We start from the raw sequence: 20,843 nt of genomic DNA on the forward strand, positions 1-20,843 counted from the left end.
AGGGCAAAAACCTTTAGTTTTCCTTGTCCAAAAGACTAGCGGAGAAAGGGAGGTGAAAAAAGATGTCATCAGAGCTAAATTTTCATTTCTTTATTTTAACCGTAGCTATTCTCACTGAACATATCACTTGTTTCACCAACACACGAGCATTACGTCAGGCATTATTTCATGCAAATGAAGAGGTGAAGATCATCGCAGGTTCCTTCCCTTGATTCTGAAAATTGACCACCCAAGTATGCTGGGAGAAGAAAACTAAATGGGAAAAAAACAGCAAAAAAAATCTTTTTAAGGACTGACAACAACATGAGTACAACATGACAAGAACCTCGTTGGACATGACAAGAAACTTGCTCTAGAATAAGTAAAACAGTTTTACTTTACACCTAGAAAGGAATAACAACATCTCTGCAATATAGCTGCATTTCAGGAATGGAGACACGTTGGTTCTCAAGTTGAGGGGAAAGGTTACTCAATCAAAGGTACAATTACTGAATTTCTTCTTAAGGCCAGGCAGGAAATTCTTTTAGTTGTTTTTACGGAGCTGTGCAGTCATACAGGCAAATGCCCATATTTTTAGGATTTTCATGATCATTGTCAAGTTATCCAAGTTGCTCTGAAACAGATGTTATTTTCCTGTGGCCCTCACCACTTGATGAAACTCACCCTCCAACTATCTGGAGAAGATTATTCCTAAAGACTTAAAGGTGAACTGTAAACTGTGACAAGTAAAGATGCAGGCAGGACTTATATAAAATTTTAGGGGAGTTCAAAGTAGTTAAAGGTTCGAGGCATGGAGTATAAGTATTAGTAGTACTCAAATGCACATACAGACATCTCCTTGCTTCAGTGTAAACTTAAACTTCTCACACTTGTCTTCACAGTCCTCGACTGGCTCAAGAACCACATGTGTTGAACCAGTGACTTGGGCCATCCACACATTGTCAAACGTGCCTTGTGCCTAGCAAATAACAGGAAAGAGTACAGCATGGATAAGTTCAAACAACAACATCAACAGGACTCTTGTCTCACAATCATTGAACAAATATTGACATACGTACCACCTCTGTCATTATCATTGGCTGAGTGGAACTTTCTGTTATTTCATGGGCTGGTTGTAAGAGATACACCCATTTGTCCAAAGCACCTTCACTATGGATACAGTAAGGGCGAGGAAACATGGATCGTAACAATCTTAAGCCTTGTCCATAGCAAACTTTCCTGAAAAGTATAAAGTAGTCTTAGTCAAGGTGTGTTCTTTTTTTCATGAAGAGAGAAACAATGATGTTTAAACTTATATTAATGAAGCAAACCCCTCTATGACAACAGAGGCATAGGTACAATTTTTCATAGGGGGGTCACTCTGAGTCACAACCAGACTACCAACACAACTGTCACGTCATCATCCACACTGTGTTTTACTAAAAGCAACATTTTTCATGCATTTAGATTCACTGGATTTGCCCTTTTCACTTACCTGAAATATAGGGTCTTTTAACAGGGAGTTTTATGGGGACTCAGGGCCTACCCCTTACTATACCCTTAGGCAGATACCAATATAGGACAAATATTGTACCAATATTGCATAAGTCCAACACCTGTTAATACTGGCAAGGATTATCTTAATACAACTTTCACTGTTTAAACCTTAAACTCCAAGATCCAGTTGGTAATTTTCCCTACTTATTGCTATATTTTTCCTTGTTGTATTCCAAAATAACACCCTGTAGCTGATAACCTTCTCTCACTGTTTTTCTTAAAACCTACTTACAAGATAGCTCATTGGAGTTGTAAGGGGAAGTTATGTGAATGTGAGTGCAATCTTAATGATAATGAACACAACTTGAGCAGCAGTGTAAAAATAAGGCCTGAAAAATTCAGGCATGTTTGGGGTTTGAACCCATGACCTCTGCAATACCAGTGCAGTGCTCTACTAACTGAGCTAACAAGCCAACTGGGAGCTAGTCATTATGTTGGTTCCAAATAAACCTGAGAAGTGATGAATAAATGACTGTGAATATGTGAAAATCATAAGTGTGAACTGCAGATAAAGACATGAATATGAAAGCAATCTTCCCTGAAATTTTTTCAGGCCTTATTTTTTCACTACTGCTGAAGAAGTGATCATTACTGCAAAGATTGCTTTCATATTCACGTCTTTATCTGCAGTTCACATATATGATTTTCATATATTCACAGGAAAGCTACATGTTAATCGATCCTGAGAGTTGAAGGGTTAAACCATAGTAAAAAGTTATGTGATCCCTACAGTATACTAACCACCCTATTATTTCTCCATTGGGCTGGTAATGTTTCCAGTTCCCAAGAAATTCTGCTATATTTTGGAGTGATTCATTATTAACTCCATTTTTCCTGAACTCGCATGTATCCTCCTCCAGAGCTGCTTGATGGGTATGATAAAATTCCATGAATTTTTCAAAACTGTGCTCGGTATCACCATAACCAGGCATGTCTCTCACCACAACAGGTGACGCAGTATCATAAAATCGCTTCTTGAAGGCAGCTTTGGTCAGATTTGCACTGGCTCGGCTGGCAATTGTCTTCACATCACTGCATAGTACACAATCAGGTTTTTCTAGAGAAAACACAATAATAAAAAAAAAAATGACAAAAATAAGAATGATGATGATAATGAAAACAGTGCCAGTGTGGATAATGAATGAGTACTGCCAAAAACATTATGGTTTAGAACCAAAACTGACAGGATATAGACAAGTTGACTCTTCCATAAAGGGGAGAAGTTTCTAATGAAACTGTGGTACTGTCTTGGTTGGAGAGTATAAAAAGGTGATTTGATATTATCAACTGAGTTGATAATGTAAATTGGACACTGCAGAAAGTTTCAAGGCTGACATTTCAAGCCTTAACACTTTGTAACAGTAAATGACAAAGGGCTAACACTTGAAATGTCAGCTTTGAAACTCTTAACGGTCGGTCAACTTTATATCAACTCAGTCGCTAAAACCAAATTACTCTGTTGACTTTTTACTGAGCATAGCAAAGAAACTCAGAGGAAACAGAGAACAAATCCAATGACTGGAGGGATTGTGGGTTTGTAGCTGTGACCAGCAGATTACAAATCCAGTTAGCCAGGCTACCAACAAAATGCAAAATGTAATAAACACCTGTAAATAACTGGTTAAAATCTCCTAGAATTCTATTGCAAATGTTACAATCTCACTGACTCTGCTACTGACTACCTACACTATGATAGATAGCAAGTTAAGTGAGTAGCATGTCCATGAGGTCATAAACAAAATAAAACATAAGCATGCTGTTATTAAGTTTTGAAAAACTACCTGTGGTATATTTTTATTTGAAAAATTGAGTTCTTTGCCTGCAATTTCTAAGCCTTAAAGTTGACCAAGGCAAGGTTAGAATCAACCACTAAATCCTAAGAGTGACTAGCATCAAATTTATCCCTATAACATCACCCCTGAATTAAACATTAAGGTCAGGAGAATAAAGGAACTGATCACCAACTAAAGAAGCTTTTGATTGTAAGACAAATTCTCCTTGTCAGCACCGTAGGAAATGTTTAGAGAACAGTATGGAGAATATGCATACTGATGTTAGATTGTAAAGGGTTGAACAATAGAGTGCACTTTCTCTTGGTTTACAGACATAATAACCCAGTTGGGATGTTGGAAGAACATAAGAAAATTTTAAAAATCACAAGCTGGAGCCAAGTGATTTACCAGTCCAATAAATGATGGGTTTTTGACCAATCAGGGTGCTTGTAACACATGATAGAAATCTCAAGTTCATATTCTAATTTACACAAAAAAATTCAAGTAAGTAGTAAAACTACACAAATAATTTACAAAGCTGAGCAAATCAAATGTATTTGATGGTATCATACCTGGAACATACAAAGGGTTGTCAACCATGCAGTCCCAAGCACCCAGTTTTGTAAAGTCATAGAACTTATGCAGGGGTAACACCACGAAACGAATCATACGTTGCAGTGGATACTGGTAATCAGCAGTCAATTGCCCAATGTACAGTGCAAAGGATGAGTTTGTTACAGAAATCACTGTAAGTGCAGTGTAGAGAAAAATGGGCAACAGCATCACGAACACTGTAACCTTTAAACAGACACTGAAACAACTGCATTTCTTTGCTCTGGTTTTGCCTCCATTCTTAGAATCCGAGGAAGACCTTTCTGTAAATGAAGAAATACATTCAGTTTGTGCCTTACAGATTTTTTGAGAAGATAGTAAACCTTTTTATAGTTTCTTATCATTATTAGCACAGATATATTGTATCATGTACGTGTTTTTTTGCAACCCTCACACTCAGGATGTTTGTGATGTGTTCAAGTTTGAATTTTGTTATTGTTACATCACAGGAGTATCTTGAGGAAGTATTGAAAGAGAATGCAAAGTTCAAATTCAGTTCACTCAATCTTTTCTACTTCCTACCCCCAAAGATGACTGAGGCCACTTTTTAACTCTTTCAAGTTCTTAATTAGCATCTGAAGTAAGAAATTCAGTAGGCTGAATGATTCCTTAATTCAAGGTGAATAAAAATGAAAGTCATGAAAGTTCAAATGCCTGACAAAGGGCCAACATTCAAAATGTCAGCTTAGGAACTCTTTACAGTGGTCAATTTGCATATCTGTTCAATCGATAAAACCAAATTAATTGCAGGTAAATTTGGACTAGAGACTACCTACAATGTTATTCCCCATTCCCCTAAAGGCAAGATTTTAGCATGACCCCATACTTAATTATGTATACAGTTCTTAGAGAAAGAAAACAATGGCAAAAAAAAATTTTGCCTTTCGGACCACAGCCTTGTTTATTAATAGTTATAGTTATACGGAAATCTTTCTTTTTTTAGAATGGCCCTTATTTATACACAAAAATCTTATTTTAACAACACAGGTTTACTGTGACGTCTTCACGCACGCAGGTGATCTCATGTTGGCTCATTTATTGAACAGTGAGAATATTGCTTCCATGCATTGTACTGATCAAGCGCTTGATCGACACGAAGTTGGTTCTACCATACATAATATGGTACGACTAATTTCATGCAGATGAAATGCTTGAAATTAAACGTCCTTTTTCGCAGAAGTTTCTAAGGATGGCCCATGATCACACTGGAACTGGAATGTAAACAAGGAAGCCTACTCAGTTTTCTTTACTGACTTTTATTTCCCTCACTTTCAGTGTAGATTTTACCCGATGTCTCACTTTTTTTTTAGTACTTCCTATGAAAAATTAGCCTGCCTTCCGTAATGTTTTCAAAAATTTAAAGTTAAGAAGCGTTTGAAGAAAAATAAAGGATATAGACCATTCCAGATGTTATAAAGATAAACGAGGCAAGTTACAAATTGTACCTCCGAGTGCTCGAAGAATCGCTTCGTCAATTTGTTCTTTGCTGAGACCCCAGTCTTCGCCTTTTTTACGCAGTTCTTCGACTTCTTTTCGAAGAAAGATTCCCGTCACATTATTTGCCATCTTTATCGTTCTTCGTGACCACGATCAGCGATACGAATAAATCCAACACGACTCTCTGATATTCGCTTTCTGTGTGCTGCTCTTTTATAGTAACTTCTGTATGGAAAACTTATTACTAACAGGGGAGGGCTCATACTGGACATCACTGAAGCCACAGTTGTGACGAACTTGCGCCAGAAATTATACGACGTATTAAAGTATATGAGAAATATTTATTATTATTTCTTTTTTGATTAAGTCACAACTCAAGAAAAATTTTGTAGGAATAATAAGAATTTTCCTATTTTAGATCTCCTCCCCCAAGAAGTTTATATTCCTCTCAAAGCCACGCAGTTTTAAAGCGAGGCTAGGCGCGGACCCTAAGCCCAGGTCAGCTTCTCAAACTTTTTTATCGAAATTGTGGCACAGCGTACTTTCATTTCTTCTGACGCTCCCATCAATATGGCAGGTGTCGAAGAGCTTTACAAGCAGTTTGGAATCCTTGCTGATGCAAACGAGAAAGCCGGAGAGGTGAGTTAGCTTCACTTTCATGAATACTTTCAATCCAACATGGCGCTGTTTTGTCACGTGGATTTGCATGTCAAGTTGTTGTTGTTTTTTAGTTTTTTCACACACTCTTGTCTTAAACAGCACGAGGGAGCCTTTCTTCAAATTTTGGCTGCTGTAAAGGGTTCACAAGCGGAGAAGCGTCTGGCATCACAGTTTATAGCCAGATTTTTCAAGTTCTTTCCCAAGCTGCAGGAGAACGCTATAGATGCTATGCTGGATTTGTGCGAGGATGAAGACAACACAGTAAGACCCGTTAACTCATTGACTCCCAAGATATGAATAGTGATTCTTCATTCCAGCCATAATTCATTTCCTTGTTCATTTGCTAGGGATAATTTGGTGTTTATCAGAATGTTATTAGATTACTGATATATTACAAGCACTCTGATTGGTCAAAAACCTATAGTCTATTGTATGGGTGATGACAACAGGTGATGACAACAGAAACCTTATCAGTAAGAAAATATGGAAGCAATAGACCACACTTTCTATCGGTTTACCAAATTTATATATTAACCCACTTGGAATGTTGGGAGGACACTCAAAAGAAAACTTTTCTTGTGATCTTTTAACCTACCTTGTGGGTTATTAAGTCAAAAAACCAATGGAGCGCCGTCTGTTACCTAAATATTTTCTTGCAGATAAGTTTTCTATTCTCATCACTTGTTCATGAGAAAATGCATTCAGATACATGTAGCGTAAAGCAGACCCTCCAAGTTGCAGAATGTTAAGTTTGTATACTTACAGTTACTATGTAAATTTTTTTACCTAGTAAGTCAAGTATATTTTGTTTTATATAACCAGATCAGACGCCAGGCCATAAAAGGTCTGCCAGACCTCTGCAAAGACACTCCAGAACACCTGCCAAGAATAGCTGATGTACTTACCCAATTATTGCAGTCAGGTAAGTGTAAGACTGGGCACGTATTGAATAACATAACAATTTTCTTACTAAATGTATATAAAGGTAGTGATAATTTGAATTAAAGTGGATATGTAAAGTCTACATATTTTGTCAGGTAACACCTAACAAATATATGCAGTTCTTGTGCTTTTAAATTTATATTGCATTTTTATGAGAATCTTTTGATACAAAAGCTTTTTTTTTTTTATCCTTAATCATTGTTTTGAAAGTTTTCTCAACCCTTAGATCCTGAGAAGTGACCAGCATCTGGTTTCTCCTTACAATACCACTCTGAATCACACATTAAGGTCATGAGATTAAAGGAAACAATTGCCAACTAAAGAAGCTCTTGATTGTTAAACAAATTCTCCTTGTCAGTACCTTAAAAAATGTATAAAGAAAAGTATGGAGAATATGTGTACTGATGTTGGGTGTAAAGGGTTAAAAAGCTAAAGGGGTTTGTATAGGGTGATCTAAACTGTGCCTTGTAAACATTTCTTTCTCAGAGGATCCTGCAGAATTAACAATTGTTAGAAATGCTCTCACATCACTGTTTAAAATGGAACCAAAAGGTAAGTTTTGCAATTAAAATCCCTTTTCCCTCTCTCCCTCTACGGTAAGGCTTCAATGCCATTTGAAATGCAACAGTGGTGCTATAAGATGAAACAAATAAGAAATGTTGCCCCATTGTAAAGTATTGAAAAGGATGAAGCTTGACAGTATGTTATACCTAAAAAAAGGGTTAGGTAAAAATTATTTCAGCATCTGTACTGTGTATCTTCCCATTTTTCAGATGAATCATAATTTTTGTACAAAGAAAATCACAAATAAAGCTAGTTTGACTGACTTGAATTCAATTTTTAAACACTTTTGATAAGTTTTGATCTTCTTATTATTTTGTAATTTTTGCAAAACCTCTTTCATGGTCCAGGAACAATTGGAGGACTGTTTTCACAAATTCTCAGTGGAGAGGAAGCATCAAGAGAGAGTGCTATCAAGTTTTTAAGTAGTGCTGTGGAAGAATATGGCAAGAAAGTGTTACATCCCTCACCTGAAACTGAAGAATACTTAGTTGAAGAGATAAAAAAGGTAAGATGGTCAGGCTTGCTTTAACTACAGGTTCTTGGTTAACAATGTTGTATTGGCAGTTAAGAAATTCACATTGATTCACTTTTGTGAAACTAAAATGAAAGTTATTAATGTTAACAACTAGTGAAAAGGTAAATATAGTATCAGAAGGTGTTAGAACTTAAAGTATAAAAACACAGCATTGGTGGATCAAGAGGAACCCCTCCCCTCTTCCCGTCTGTTTTTGTTACCAGATGTACTTGTCTGACACCAAAATTATTGCAACCACAGGATTGGATGTCACTCCTTAATTTAAAGTATTTCATATTTACTTGTCTCAAAACATTTCCTTAATTATGATTAGAGTGTGTATAAGAAAAAGCAAAAACAAAAAAAAACTATTCTGTGTTTTTTACAGTGTAGTTCAAAAGTTGGAAAAACCCCCCCCTCCCCCACTGCCACTGATAATAAAGTGGTTTCATTTTGCATTTGATTGATTCAGAGGGTTGAACAAGTTTTCTCAACAAGCCATAGAGCATAGTAGAGCAACAGAAATGCAATCCTGGATGGCTTTTGACCCTTCTTTGAAAAGTGCTATTACACTTGTACTTATCCTAGTATGAAATGCAGTGGTCAGGGATGATAATCTCTCGGCTAATTAAATGACAGACAGCATGCATATGTATGTTGGTGCCATTATTGAAGAAAGTGGCAAACAACTGCATTGTTTTCATTGTTGTACTGGTCATGATGTTTTCATCCTCCTCATTCTGAGACCACAGCCATTATTTGGATAAACAGGAAGTTCACGTTATCAGATTGTTACTAATTTTGTCTGTTTCTTGTTTTGAAATGATTGACTGTTTCATTGCAGGCTATGGCAGATGTAACTGGTGAGGAATTTCGCACATTTATGACCATTCTTTCCTCATTAAAAGTTATGGGCAGTGCACACCAAGAACTTGCAGATATAGTTGGAGAACAGGCTGAACTCAGCCAACCATTTCAGGTAAATCTCTACTTTATATTTTGATCCAAGATCTGGGTGTTATTCTTAATAAAGCCAAATTTAACTTGGTGATACAGGTTTGAAATAAAGTATCACTACAACATGTTAACTTGTAGGTTAAAAGGATTCTGCATCATAAATGCATATTTAAGACATTATTTATTTCTAAATGTTGATCCTTTCAATCCAACAACAGTTTAAAAGTGTGACCAACTGCAGTGTAATTGAATTTGAAGGGCTTTTTACTTAAGATGATATATAGATAGATTGTATTTTGATCTACTTTAACTTTCAGCCTGGAGATGCTGATATTGTTGACAGATTCATTTCATGTGCCAGACAAGCAATTCCATATTTTGTGGTAAGTTCCTAGAAACTGTCACGGCAGAAGAGCCTTGTCTCAGAGTGACTACAACTGTAAGAGGTTTTGAGGTTGACTTCTTTCAGCTGTAGTGCTCCTCTTGTTTTGTATCTGAGGGAAAGTCTAATTGTCAGTTACATAGCAAAGTTTACTATCACATTGTTAGACTTCCAGACTGAATACAGTCTACTATAGGCTCCAAAAAAATACCATTAATGTCCTTTTTGAAATTGTAATAAAGCAGTCAGCCTTATGTTGTATGTGTAAGGCAGTTTTAAAGCATCTTTTTGTCATTTTTTGTTTATGGTTTCTAGAGAGAGAGAGAGAGGGAGAGAGTGTGTACCTCTTGTGTCATCAGTGCCATCAGATGGTTTTGATGCAAGGAGGAATTCTGAGGGAATGTTTTCTCTTTTTTTCTGTAGAAAGGAGCTTCAGCCCAGACATTTTTCACTTACTTTGTTGAGAGTGTTTTACCAAAGCTGAATGAGGTGGTCACTTCTGATGGTGAAGATGTCAAGCTAGAGATATTGAAATTGTGTGCAGAAATGTCACCGCATGGTTTGACAGATGAAAATATCAAAGCAGCTATAGAACCTGTCTACAACTTGCTTTTGGTAAGGTGTTTCAGAGGTAGTGGCTTTCTGTTCTTGTTTTGGCTAATCATTCAAATGATATAAATTTCCTGTACCAGGAATTAAAATTTGATTTAAAGACTTGACAACCCTCACACCTTTGGAGGTGGAGATAAATTATTGTATCTCAGGGTACAGATACATGTGTCTGCACATTTCATGAAGGCTTTCCTTTGCTTCACCGGTACCCACTTTAACTTCTGAGTTTATTGACAATTTTTGAGGTTTTGGTAGTTAAAAATCTGAGTTAATTATCACGAGAGAATCATAAAAATTAGTCATTTACATGTAGTTGAAGATTGCAACAAAGGGTTTACAGTACAGTTATTTTGTTTTCCTTAGGTCTGCCCCACATTGTGAGAAAACCCCAGTGAACATGAGACCTGATACATGCTTTTATGTGTGAAAATCAAACTGTTTAAGCTATTGATCCTGGATTTTAGCTAAAACTCTCTTGGTCAGCCAGGCTCACAATTGAAAAAAAACTCTGTCAGGGTTAAGTGTCTTGCCATTAGTGAATCATTACTCAGTCATTGCTTTATCCAGAGCCAAGACTACCAGTGTCCTTTCTATGAGCTGCAATTGGTGGCATAAGCACACGAGATGCTGTAAATGATAATTTTCCCCAAAGAAGACTGATTTTAGAAGTTCTCTTTTAGTTAGGAAGCTTTTCCTCCTCCCTCTCTCCCTCCCTCCGTCCCTCCCTCCGTCCCTCCCTCCGTCCCTCCGTCCCTCCCTCCGTCCCTCCGTCCCTCCCTCCGTCCCTCCGTCCCTCCCTCCGTCCCTCCGTCCCTCCCTCCGTCCCTCCCTCCGTCCCTCCCTCCGTCCCCCAAATAATGTTGAACTCCCTCTGACATGTTAAAAAACTCAAAATTGTATGGGAAGGGTTATGTGTAGGTGGACACCATTATATACAAAGACTTTTTCAATTTCTATAAATAATTTTCTCATTCATAGAAAATTTAAATGCTGGTGGTCACTTTTCATGCATGGATGATTTTATTTTTCTTTTGACTTCGTGACCAGTGAATGATTGCTGATATTTTCATTGTCTTCAAAAAGTGTACCTTGTACAAAATTCATTCACAGGAATACATGCCATTACCTCCTGGTGATGAAGAGGAAAAAAGTGCTGAGGAAAACTCTGAACCAAAGTTCCAATTTTCCTATGTTGAATGCCTAATTTCTACATTTCACCAGCTAGCAAAAAAGGTAAACATGTACACAATGTATGTGTAGCTACCACCACAGTGATTTTTGTTAAGATTTCCCTGTATTAGCCTGGAGTCTTTTCTAAGACTTAAAAGTGGAATATGGCCACTGGAAATTGAAATTGGTATCTTTGCCCTGCCATATATCTGTTGCACCTGGTTAGTGTTAATGTTACATTCAGGTGATTTTTGCATTTTATGTGCTGAGTGGTCAAGGGCAAAATTGTTAAAGACATATTGCTTTGGAATTTGGCTACTGAAGTAGTGGCCTAGTTGTGAAGAGCTGTTACTACCAAGAGCAATGGGAAACAAGGCAGTGTTATGGGAGTTTGAGTAAGTGAGTAGCTAATGACTAGAAATGCTTTTCATGGAAGATGGTCATTAGTTTGAGTTGGGGCAAAAGCTCAAGTTAGCTAAATACAATTTGGTAAGGTTCCAGTGTGGTGGATTGGTACAATATAGTTTTAAGTAATACTTCTTATCGTATCACTGAAAGTTACTTGTTGTTATCTCCTTCTCTCCCTCAGAACCCAGAGTTTTTGACCGACACAACTGCCGCAGAGCGCCTGAAAGATTTTCGACTTAGGTAAACAATAACAAACCATATGTTGTTGTGCTTTCTTTTTGTCTAATTGTTGTATAGAACTCGCTTTGAAAAATGATTGATTTCATTATTGTGATAATTGTTTTATAACTTCAGTGACTTTTCAATTAGGTCACCAATAAGTATAAAGTATAACACCAATGTGTTTAAATAATGCTTAGTGGTATCTGACTAGAATTTCAAAATGAACTTGTGTGTTGATTGACAGGGAATGTGTTTGGTAATTCTTGTCCTACAGTATATTTATGACAAATTGATCTATACTCGCTGTTATTGGTTATTGAATAAGTGTGTTTCTCTGAACTTTGTATTTTACAGGCTTCAATACTTTGCTCAGGGCTGTCAAGTGTATATAAAACAACTAAGATTATCGCTGCAAGGCAAGACTGGTCCAGCACTTCAAGAGGAGGAAAATAAAATAAAAATTGTAGCTCTCAGAACGACTACTAACATCAACGCTGTCATCAAGGTATTAACGAATATGAATGTATGGATATTGTAAGTGTGAACTGCAGATTAATAGTGGTAATTGAACTGAGTGGAGTGCAGTTTGGGCTGAAATCATATGTGTGATTTCAAAATCGAACGAATAATTGTTTGTGTCTTTTGTTTGTTTGTTTGTTTTTTTTTCAATGTTCCTTTCCATGTGGTAGCCCTTAGCCTCTCCTTGCAGTTGTAATACATTGCCATGCAAAACGTTACACGCCAGGGTGGGGGGAGGGGGGAGGGGCGAGGGGGGTGGGGGGAGGGGGTATTAGCTTGAAATGACAACACTTTTTTGGGACCAGTCAACATAAAAGCTGTGGGTCAGGGAAAGTAATCCGGGATTGCTTTGGTTTTTAGCTTTCTTTTGTCGTTTGTATAGTCCTGTACGCGTAATAGACTTTTGTTCTCCTTCTCTCTACTTTTCCTCATTTTTTTATCGTATCGTTAAGTGTCTTATAAGTTCAACAAGGGCCTTGAAATGATGTGTCAAGTTTAGGCAAGGAGTGCACTGCAACCCTTCATCCATTACTTTGTTTCTTTTGTTGTAGGATCTGTTTCACAATCCACCTTCCTTCAAAAGCTCCATTACGTTATCGTGGAAACCACCAGTAAGTAAATTTTTGACACAATTTTTTTTTTCGGTAGCTCGGGTTTAGAATGCATAAGCTTTTGTGACGTGTTTTGACGGTTGATTTTTATTTTATAGGCGAAAACACAAGCGTCGACACTAACATCTCCAAAAGATTCGAAGGACACAGTAGTAGATGAGAAGTAAGTTTGAAAACCTTTTAAAAGAGTATTTTCCCTTAATTTCTTCACGGCTCTTGTAACACCTGCAAATAGACGTAGTCCGCGGCGTTGTTTGTGACCTGATTTGGGCTGGGAGGTACCTCTTTGTTTTGGCTTCAGGGTCAGGCCTACCGTCTAATGTCAGAATTCAGTAACAGAGGTTTGAATAACTTTATCCATAAGCTGCTGCCGATGGTAATATGGGTTACCCCAACCATTTCGTCATGTATTGTAGCAGTTAGGCTTGCTGTGGCCCATTTCTTCGCTTTGTGAATTGTGGGAGAAATGTGTCTTGTCCACTGTGACCTGGCCGGGGCGAGGCTCGATCCTGGACCTTTGGGTACAGAGTCCAGTACGGAGATCATCCCATTTATCACTGTGCCACAGCGCCTTTCACTTCACGGGAAAGGAACAAAACGGATTGCCACATTCCATATCCTTAAATGAGAACATTGAAATCATTCAATAGCGTAATATTTTTATAGACAACGATAGCGAACTAGAAATCGCCAAAGCTTCGATGGGGTGGTACTAAGTCCCACTACTGGAGGCTGTCTATAATGACGCGCTAAAACTTTGTGTCTTTTTTTTTTTTTTTTTCTCAGGCGAAAACGCGCTGGTATTACGCCAATCAAGTTCGACCTTCCACCCGAGACGAAGTCACCTAAAAAGTCCAAGCCGAGTACAATCTCTGTGTACACTCCCCCCGGTCGCCGAGCAGGAGCGTCCAATGGCGTCGTCAAGGGTCAGACCATGCCTGACGGTGGTAGGGGTCGGGGGTTTCGACAAAGAGGCCGCAACCGGGGGCGAGGGAGGGGCTGGAGAGGAGGCAGATCTTAGATCATTTATTCTAGAACGTCCCACACATGTGAAGTACAGACACCATTTTACTGAAATCATCTTAAGATATTTTTACAGTTGTCTTCGCCAGAAATTGCAACTGACAGAGGACTTAGTCCTGAAAGTTTATTTATGGAGTTGACTATAATAATTGTAATAGTTCTTCCTTTGTTTTAAAAGCTTTTTAATTGACCTTGTGACTTTCAAGGCATGGTTTTACCCCTCTAGGAAACATTCATCTCCGTCTTGTTCGATCAGGGTATTTTTTTTTCAGCCAGATAACTTCGTATTCCCCCTCCTAACTCTTATTGCCTGGAAGGGAACTTTTTCCTCTGAGCGGGTGTTTGGGGGAGGGGAGGGGAGGGGAGGGGAGGGTTGTTTTTGTAACGGAGCATACTTGCGATGATGGAAAACTCACTCTGAAGTAAAGATTGTGTCTTGTCGAGCGTTATTTTTTGATAGAGATACTTGAGTTCCTTTATAACAGATATTTCTTTTAAATGTATTGTTTTTCCGAGTGTGAAACTGAGGACACACGAGCTTTACAGATGCTTGTCAGGTGCCTAGGGTCTTATTCATTATTTGATCTGTAAACTCTTCTTACCCGTGTGATTCAAAGATTCGCAGCTTACCCTGAACGTATTCTGTGAAATTGTAATTAAAAGCCGTTGTTTCTTTTCTTCCTGTCTTGCGTCTTCATATTTTGCCACACGAAATGGTTTGCGTTTGTGTCGGGATCCAGAAATCACCATTCCGACGCAAATTTTCCTCACTTTGATATTCTTTGCTAACCTCGTTCCCTCGATCCCTTTCGCGCTCGTTCCCATGCTCGCTTTAGGGAGTTACGCAGAAGCGAAAGTCTGGGGTCGAATTTCATTGCATGCGGTGTCAATTCGTTCTCTTTCACAACATTTAATTCACACTAAAGCTTCATAAAATACAATAGCTGGGAGATGAAAGATTTTGAGTGTAGAATTAACAAAAGGGGGAGGGGGTATCTGGGAGTAAGGCTGACCTTGGTAGCAGTAATTGTCTGGAGATGCGGTATGCTTTCTACTTGGCAGGCATCTAAAAAGTATTCCGTTCGATAACAAAGTAGAATAATACTCCTCAGATCTCTTACAGAAAGAGGCATGCACTTAGATTTTCTTCATTTGGTTTCTCTCGTCAACAAATAGTTGAGGTGATGAAAACAATTACTACGAGTTAGTTCCTTTTTTTTATGACACGTAAAATTCGCCAAAAAATGAAGAAGAGTTGACCTCGCCCTGCCTTCTCGCTCATCTCTTTTTGGGGAGACAGCCTATCGTTACCTTGTTGTGACGTCGTGGGGAGTCACTCGAAAAACCTCGCTGAGTGGGAAGCACTAAAAATCCGAAATCTTAAAAGCTGCTCTTCTATTGTGCGTCTGCTTTGCTTTTACAACATCTACAAAATTTTCCCATGTATTAGAAAAAGAGCCTTATGCTTATTTTCTCGTTTGTTTGTGTTTTCAAACCTTGGAAACTGACGCTACGCACGGACGTTAGGCTCGAAATAAGAGATAACGTTCTTAGTCAGGAAACACTTACGAATGGGAAAATACGTAAAGGACTGACAATAACTTTAAAAGAAGATTCATGACTTTAACTACATCACACAAGGACTTCAAGTTTACCGACGTCTTTTCTTCACTTCGCCACTGCTGCACCTAACTATTTTCCAGAAACAGTCTCTTATTTTCATCTTGTTTATGTCTACCTCGTAATCGTTTAGCTGTTTCAGAAATCATTTGTTATGGTTTCCATAGCTTGTGTGAACGAGATATTATTGTTTGTGTTTACGTTGGTATTGTAAAGGTACCACCTGGCAGCCACGAACTTAAACCTGATAAAGTAGAAAAAACCATGATGACAAACGGCTGTATCAGAGAACATAAGGAGATACCAGACGCCTGGAGACGTCAACGTGGATGTGTATATCGTTTTCTACGGTTACTCTGGTTTTACGTGGAAAATAATATATTTGATGCTAACTCTTCAAAATAAAGGAATAAAATCGAAAAATTAAAACAAGAAAAATAAGTCCACAACACCGGAAAATATGCGCAGTCACCCTTCCAAGTAACCCCAGCCGAAAGGACTTATTCCAGTTAGAAGCAAAAGCACGTGACTAACAAGCACATACCTAATTGCCATATCTGACTACGACCACGATCAAGCTACCTTTTTAAGTGGTCTGCCTCAGGCATCCCAGTTAGTAAGAAAAATATAATGGTGGTCGTATGACCATGACTATTTTCCGGTTTAAAAGAAAAACAATCATGCCGATGCAATTGCTGGTTATCCGGTGTTACTATGTACTACACAAAAGAATAATGCTTTTCGCGCGCGCATCTTGAATAGCTCGGAAGTGAGTGGCAAGTATCATTTACCTCTGAGCAGTTTGAGAGACAAAATCGCGGATTTAGAGTTTGTTTTCTGGCCAGTTTTCGAAACTTTGACAGAAATTAACCATTTTATGGATCCTTGTGTGTTATATAGTATACCTTTTCCCCTCGGCGTCCGTTGAAGTGGTGAATATTTACCTTGTCGTGGGTGAACAATCGTTTATTGTCCAGTGTCGGAGGCACCTGCCTGTAGTCAGTGTAAGATTTTGATGATGACCACTACACCTTCCTCTATTAGATGGAAAGTTTATCTTAATTTTAAACTTATGACTGAATACAATCGATCGCTTGTTTCTTTGAAAGCGTTTTTTTTTTTTTTTTTTTTTTTTTGCCTTTCGGACTGTCTTAAACCTTTTATTCCCGCTCTTAGAAGACAGTAGTATTGATCCTGAATTTTCAGCACTGGTCCTCCCCCAAGAAGCGATTTTTTTCGCTCATTATTTTCCGTCCTCTCACTTTTTCTTCATTCAATAACTCAAGTTTCTTCGTGGTTTCCAAAAGCCTTTTGAGTGGTTTTGTCGGTTTTTTGTACAAAGTACTTGAAGGTGTTACACTGATTGAAGAACAGGAGAACGTGTGATCAATTCAATTTATTTCAGTTACATAAAGCAATTTTAATGAAAAATTCGTTTATCTAAGTCCTTTTGTGAGGTAAAATACTCAAGTTAGCCTGATTACTCGTGGCTCTTTATATTGGGTATTCAACGACACAAACTGAGGACTAACAACGTTACACAAATCTGTCAAAACCAAAAACCCCATTTTTGCAATGTATAGACAACAGCAAAACTTTTACGAACAAGGCCACTTTACCTTCGAAGCAAACAATTCACAATAAATGCTTCATTTCCCTCAATAAAAAACGAGGATAACTTCCGTAAATTATGGTAGTAATTGAATTTTCAAGGTTTGCCGACACTGGTTTCTTGATTAGAAAGGCGTTTGATTGAAAAAGGGACTAAGCCGAAATCTGCCTCAGATCAACTTCACTTGTTTGAAAAGGCTCCATCTCGGTGCTTTCGAGCGAAGCTCTAAGAATTCACCTGAGAACGTCTTCGGTGTAAACTGATTATTTCCGGCGAGTGGACTTCAAACACTCGCATTGCATATCATAGATTCACACAAAGTTATTTTATTTGTTATTGATTGTTAGTTATACCCAGCTTGATAATCACCGACAAGTGTGAACAAAGTTGTCAAGAAAAATTTTTTCATTTACTTAAACACAGAAGATTAGTAAGAATACTTTGTCAGTATTTTCCTTCTCTTCCTTTTCCTCAGGGAATCGAAAAAGAAAAATCATGACATGAATGAAGCGTCGCTAGGATAACAACCTATTTTTCGATAAGAATTTACTTCATCTCTAAAATAAAAGCAGTGTTCTTCACTACATTCATATGTAGATTTTTGCCCCCATTGAAGTACATTCACAAAGCAATTATATTTATACATGATTGAAAATGTTCTTTGTTTGTACAGCCTTAAGTTAGTGTTCGAAAAACGTTCTTGTATTTAGTCCAAGGGCTTGTCTTTATCAGCTGACAACAACTCTAGCCGTTCGTGATATAGATCAAGTTGCAGTTTTTTGCAAACTCACGAAAAAGTTTGACAAAACTACTCCAATTGTTTGACAGAGCTTGAGAATATGATAAACAACTTTACTGCGTCAAGGTCACCTTGCCGAGCCATGCCAGGAAATTTGTCCTGTTCTGGGCCACAAATACCGCCACCCGAGGATGTTACCTTGCTTCTCTCTTTGCAAGAAATCCTTCACCCGATTTTCACAGTAGTGGAGTTCAGCGTACTCTGTTTCGCTTTCTTAGGCAATCTTTTGATTGTGTTAACGATCCTTTCGAACAAGAAAATGCATAGTCTGGTACATATGTTTCTCCTTAACGTGGCCATCGCAGATTTTTTATTTTCTGTACTGAACATTGCCGGACATGCCCGAGAACATCTATTGCCCGAAAAGGCTCTTAAAGAAACATTTTGCATATCTTACAGACCTATAATGGCGGTACGCTTCGTCGCCTACGCTGTATCAATGTTTTGTCTTACAGCGTTAAGCGTTGAACGCTGCTACATGATATGCTCGCCACTAAGAGCGCAATTTGCAAGTGCTGCTGTTGTGAAGAAGCTCAAAGTTTCTGTCATGCTGTTGATTTGGATCATGGCTCTTGCAATATCTGGTCCGTTAGGCCTGTGTCAAGTAACAGTCACCAAGACCTTTGCTATCTTCCTCGCACTCGCCATGCACGTGGTTCCTTTGGTGATCATTACTTTAGTGAATGTTAAGATGATTGTTGCACTGAAACGGAACGCAATCAGCGAGATAAGTGCGATGAACGAGGACACCAGGGGCAGGGTACAAAAGTTGCTGATAACTCTTATCTTGAGCGTTGTAATCTTTTGGAGCCCGTATCATTGCCTGTTTTTATACTTTGTCTTCACTGGGGCACCTTCATCGCCTGTAATGGCGATTAAACTCACTATAGCCAATAGAGTTGGGAACTTTGTGGCTTATTTTAACCCACTTCTCAACGCTCTTATCTATTACATATTTTCCAAGGAATTTCGTGCAGGATTGAGCACTTTGTTAGGACGTTTCGGATGCAAGCCTGGAATATCCATAAAAACTTCTAGGCCTTCTAGGCAAGTGATTAGTCAATACAGATCGAGAAAAGATGAACCGCACTTTACCTCAACTACATTGAACGAGATTAATTTTCAACCTGAATATACAACAAAGTCTACAACAACACTAGAAGGGATAACAACACAGTTTTAGCGCATAACAGGCAGTTTCAGCCGTTTGAAGTCAGGCGATCTCAGTGAGATGTGATTGTTGGAAATTTCAAACCGATAAGATATGGTCGGATTACCACCTGTTCACTGATCTTTGGAAGACTTTGCGTGACGTGACTTTGCGTGACAAGAGATTTTGCGCTTCAGCGTGCTATATTCGACATTCCAGATGTTTAACAGACCCTTGGAATCTCTCTCCTATTCCCCGACTAGTCACTTCTTGCCTCATCGAAAAGTGATTGGAGCCCTAACCTTGGCATTGTTTTCGACTTATGGAGACTTAGAACAAACCCAAGGAGCACTGACATTCTTGTATAAAATAATTTTGATATCGTTACAGGTGAACCCGATCTGTTAGTGATGTCGCACCTCTGGATTGGATAAAATAATTCGTGGTGGTGGTCTTGATGTTTGGTTAACCAGAGCGATTATTGCTTTGACTATTTTGAATTTACGACTACCTGTATTAGATTTAAGGCCAGCACGGTCAACTGAGTTAATTCAAAAGTTTTCAATTAAATCGCATATAGCTTTAACAAAAAAAATTTTTCAGCAACTGCACGAAGCAGTAAAATGACACGAATTTGACACACTAGCATAACGTAACTAAGCAGCTTCACCCTCTGTGATTTGGGGAAATTTCACTTTCCAAAAGCAACATGACTTCCGACAATGACCAACTGGTGTAGCCTGTTAGAATTTGGATTTATGATGCATGCTAGCCGCCATGAGAACGAGCCGTGATGTACGTTTTTTCAGTCCTTTTTTTTTCTCGCTCACCTCGGTAATGCAGCTTCGAATTCGCCTTTCATTTACTGTATAGGGATTCTTCCAATACGAGTCACTTTTACGGGCACCAGGACCTCTGGATGAAGTAAATTCTACGCTCTCACTCGACCTTTATGGTTTTACTTTTGAAGTTTCCTTTATTGAATTTTCTATGCTTCTGGTTGTTTCTTTGCCCTAAGAAAAAAAAACTACAGCTTTTTCGGCCTGTGGTTATAACTGATTTCTTGGATAACGTTTGGATATGGTGTCACAAGTAGAGTGAAATTGATGCAGTTCGGAAGTCCATTTCGGATCGCGGAAAGTAGGAAGAATGATCGTTCGAAATCACCCTTTAATAGACTAACGTGGAAAGTGTTTCATTAACACGCCTTTTCGACGAACTTCAATTTTGAAGTTATATGCTTCTGTTACAAAACAATGATGAAGAAAATGACCAGATAAATGATGGTTCAGTTTAGATGGAATAATTTTAGATACAAACGCTTATGAGGTAAGCGGGGATGATTGTTGTATAACAGGAGATTATCAACTGTTTGTATTCTCTTATATATAATTGAAACATTTACGATGCATTGTAAGTCTCGGTGCTAAGACGAGGAGAGCAACACTTATCTGACATTGTAATTCACATTTGAAGGTCATTCATTGACAGTTATACTTTGGTGAAATAGGGTAACAGGCTGATTAAACTTAATCATCCATGCAAATAATAACTTGCTCCACGAAACGCATATGTTGGAAATGGAAATTTGAATTTGCCGCATGGAAATTGCGGCAACTACACACTACACTTTACCCAATGCAAGGAAGTGGCACAGTCGATTAAGATGACGATCCACAGTGTGGCTAATGGAAGGAATTCTTTGCCCTTCCATATTGTGG

General features: G+C 38.2%; 3 protein-coding genes across 3 annotated transcripts; 2 read left to right on the top strand and 1 right to left on the bottom strand.

Moving 5' to 3' along the window:
• Window positions 1–75: 75 nt before the first annotated feature.
• Window positions 76–5,601, bottom strand: LOC113675488 (uncharacterized). The gene is made up of 6 exons (XM_027192083.2): window positions 5,366–5,601; window positions 3,881–4,183; window positions 2,278–2,593; window positions 1,059–1,218; window positions 829–958; window positions 76–252 (listed from the first exon to the last, which is right to left on the bottom strand). Exons 1-6 carry the CDS (start codon window positions 5,484–5,486, stop codon window positions 167–169), a joined length of 1,116 nt encoding a protein of 371 aa, XP_027047884.2. The 5' UTR covers window positions 5,487–5,601; the 3' UTR covers window positions 76–166.
• A 234-nt stretch (window positions 5,602–5,835) lies between these two features.
• LOC113675469 (apoptosis inhibitor 5) lies at window positions 5,836–14,619 on the top strand. The gene is made up of 14 exons (XM_027192052.2): window positions 5,836–5,996; window positions 6,117–6,278; window positions 6,840–6,939; window positions 7,446–7,511; window positions 7,871–8,028; window positions 8,882–9,016; window positions 9,312–9,377; window positions 9,800–9,991; window positions 11,099–11,221; window positions 11,748–11,806; window positions 12,143–12,293; window positions 12,859–12,918; window positions 13,017–13,081; window positions 13,705–14,619. Exons 1-14 carry the CDS (start codon window positions 5,928–5,930, stop codon window positions 13,937–13,939), a joined length of 1,641 nt encoding a protein of 546 aa, XP_027047853.2. The 5' UTR covers window positions 5,836–5,927; the 3' UTR covers window positions 13,940–14,619.
• Window positions 14,620–18,012: 3,393 nt separating this feature from the next.
• LOC149039009 (alpha-1A adrenergic receptor-like) lies at window positions 18,013–19,155 on the top strand. Its single transcript, XM_089185740.1, has one exon. The coding sequence runs from the start codon at window positions 18,013–18,015 to the stop codon at window positions 19,153–19,155; it is 1,143 nt and encodes a 380-aa protein (XP_089041866.1).
• The last annotated feature ends 1,688 nt before the right edge of the window (window positions 19,156–20,843 follow it).

Source organism: Pocillopora damicornis, chromosome 10, assembly GCF_964200805.1.
Source record: "Pocillopora damicornis chromosome 10, jaPocDami1.2, whole genome shotgun sequence".
In the NCBI taxonomy this organism is placed as follows: Eukaryota; Metazoa; Cnidaria; class Anthozoa; order Scleractinia; family Pocilloporidae; genus Pocillopora; species Pocillopora damicornis.

Bases quoted from the DNA above. Each gene is read 5' to 3' on its own strand.
- LOC113675488 (XM_027192083.2), bottom strand. From the start codon at position 5,486: ATGGCAAATAATGTGACGGGAATCTTTCTTCGAAAAGAAGTCGAAGAA. The intron at 2,594-3,880 runs GTATGATACCAT...TGTTTTCTCTAG, and splicing joins CAACCCTTTGTATGTTCCAG to AAAAACCTGATTGTGTACTA. The intron at 959-1,058 runs GTACGTATGTCA...GTTATTTGCTAG, and splicing joins CAATGATAATGACAGAGGTG to GCACAAGGCACGTTTGACAA.
- LOC113675469 (XM_027192052.2), top strand. From the start codon at position 5,928: ATGGCAGGTGTCGAAGAGCTTTACAAGCAGTTTGGAATCCTTGCTGAT. The intron at 6,940-7,445 runs GTAAGTGTAAGA...TTTCTTTCTCAG, and splicing joins TACCCAATTATTGCAGTCAG to AGGATCCTGCAGAATTAACA. The intron at 8,029-8,881 runs GTAAGATGGTCA...GTTTCATTGCAG, and splicing joins TAGTTGAAGAGATAAAAAAG to GCTATGGCAGATGTAACTGG.
- LOC149039009 (XM_089185740.1), top strand. From the start codon at position 18,013: ATGATAAACAACTTTACTGCGTCAAGGTCACCTTGCCGAGCCATGCCA.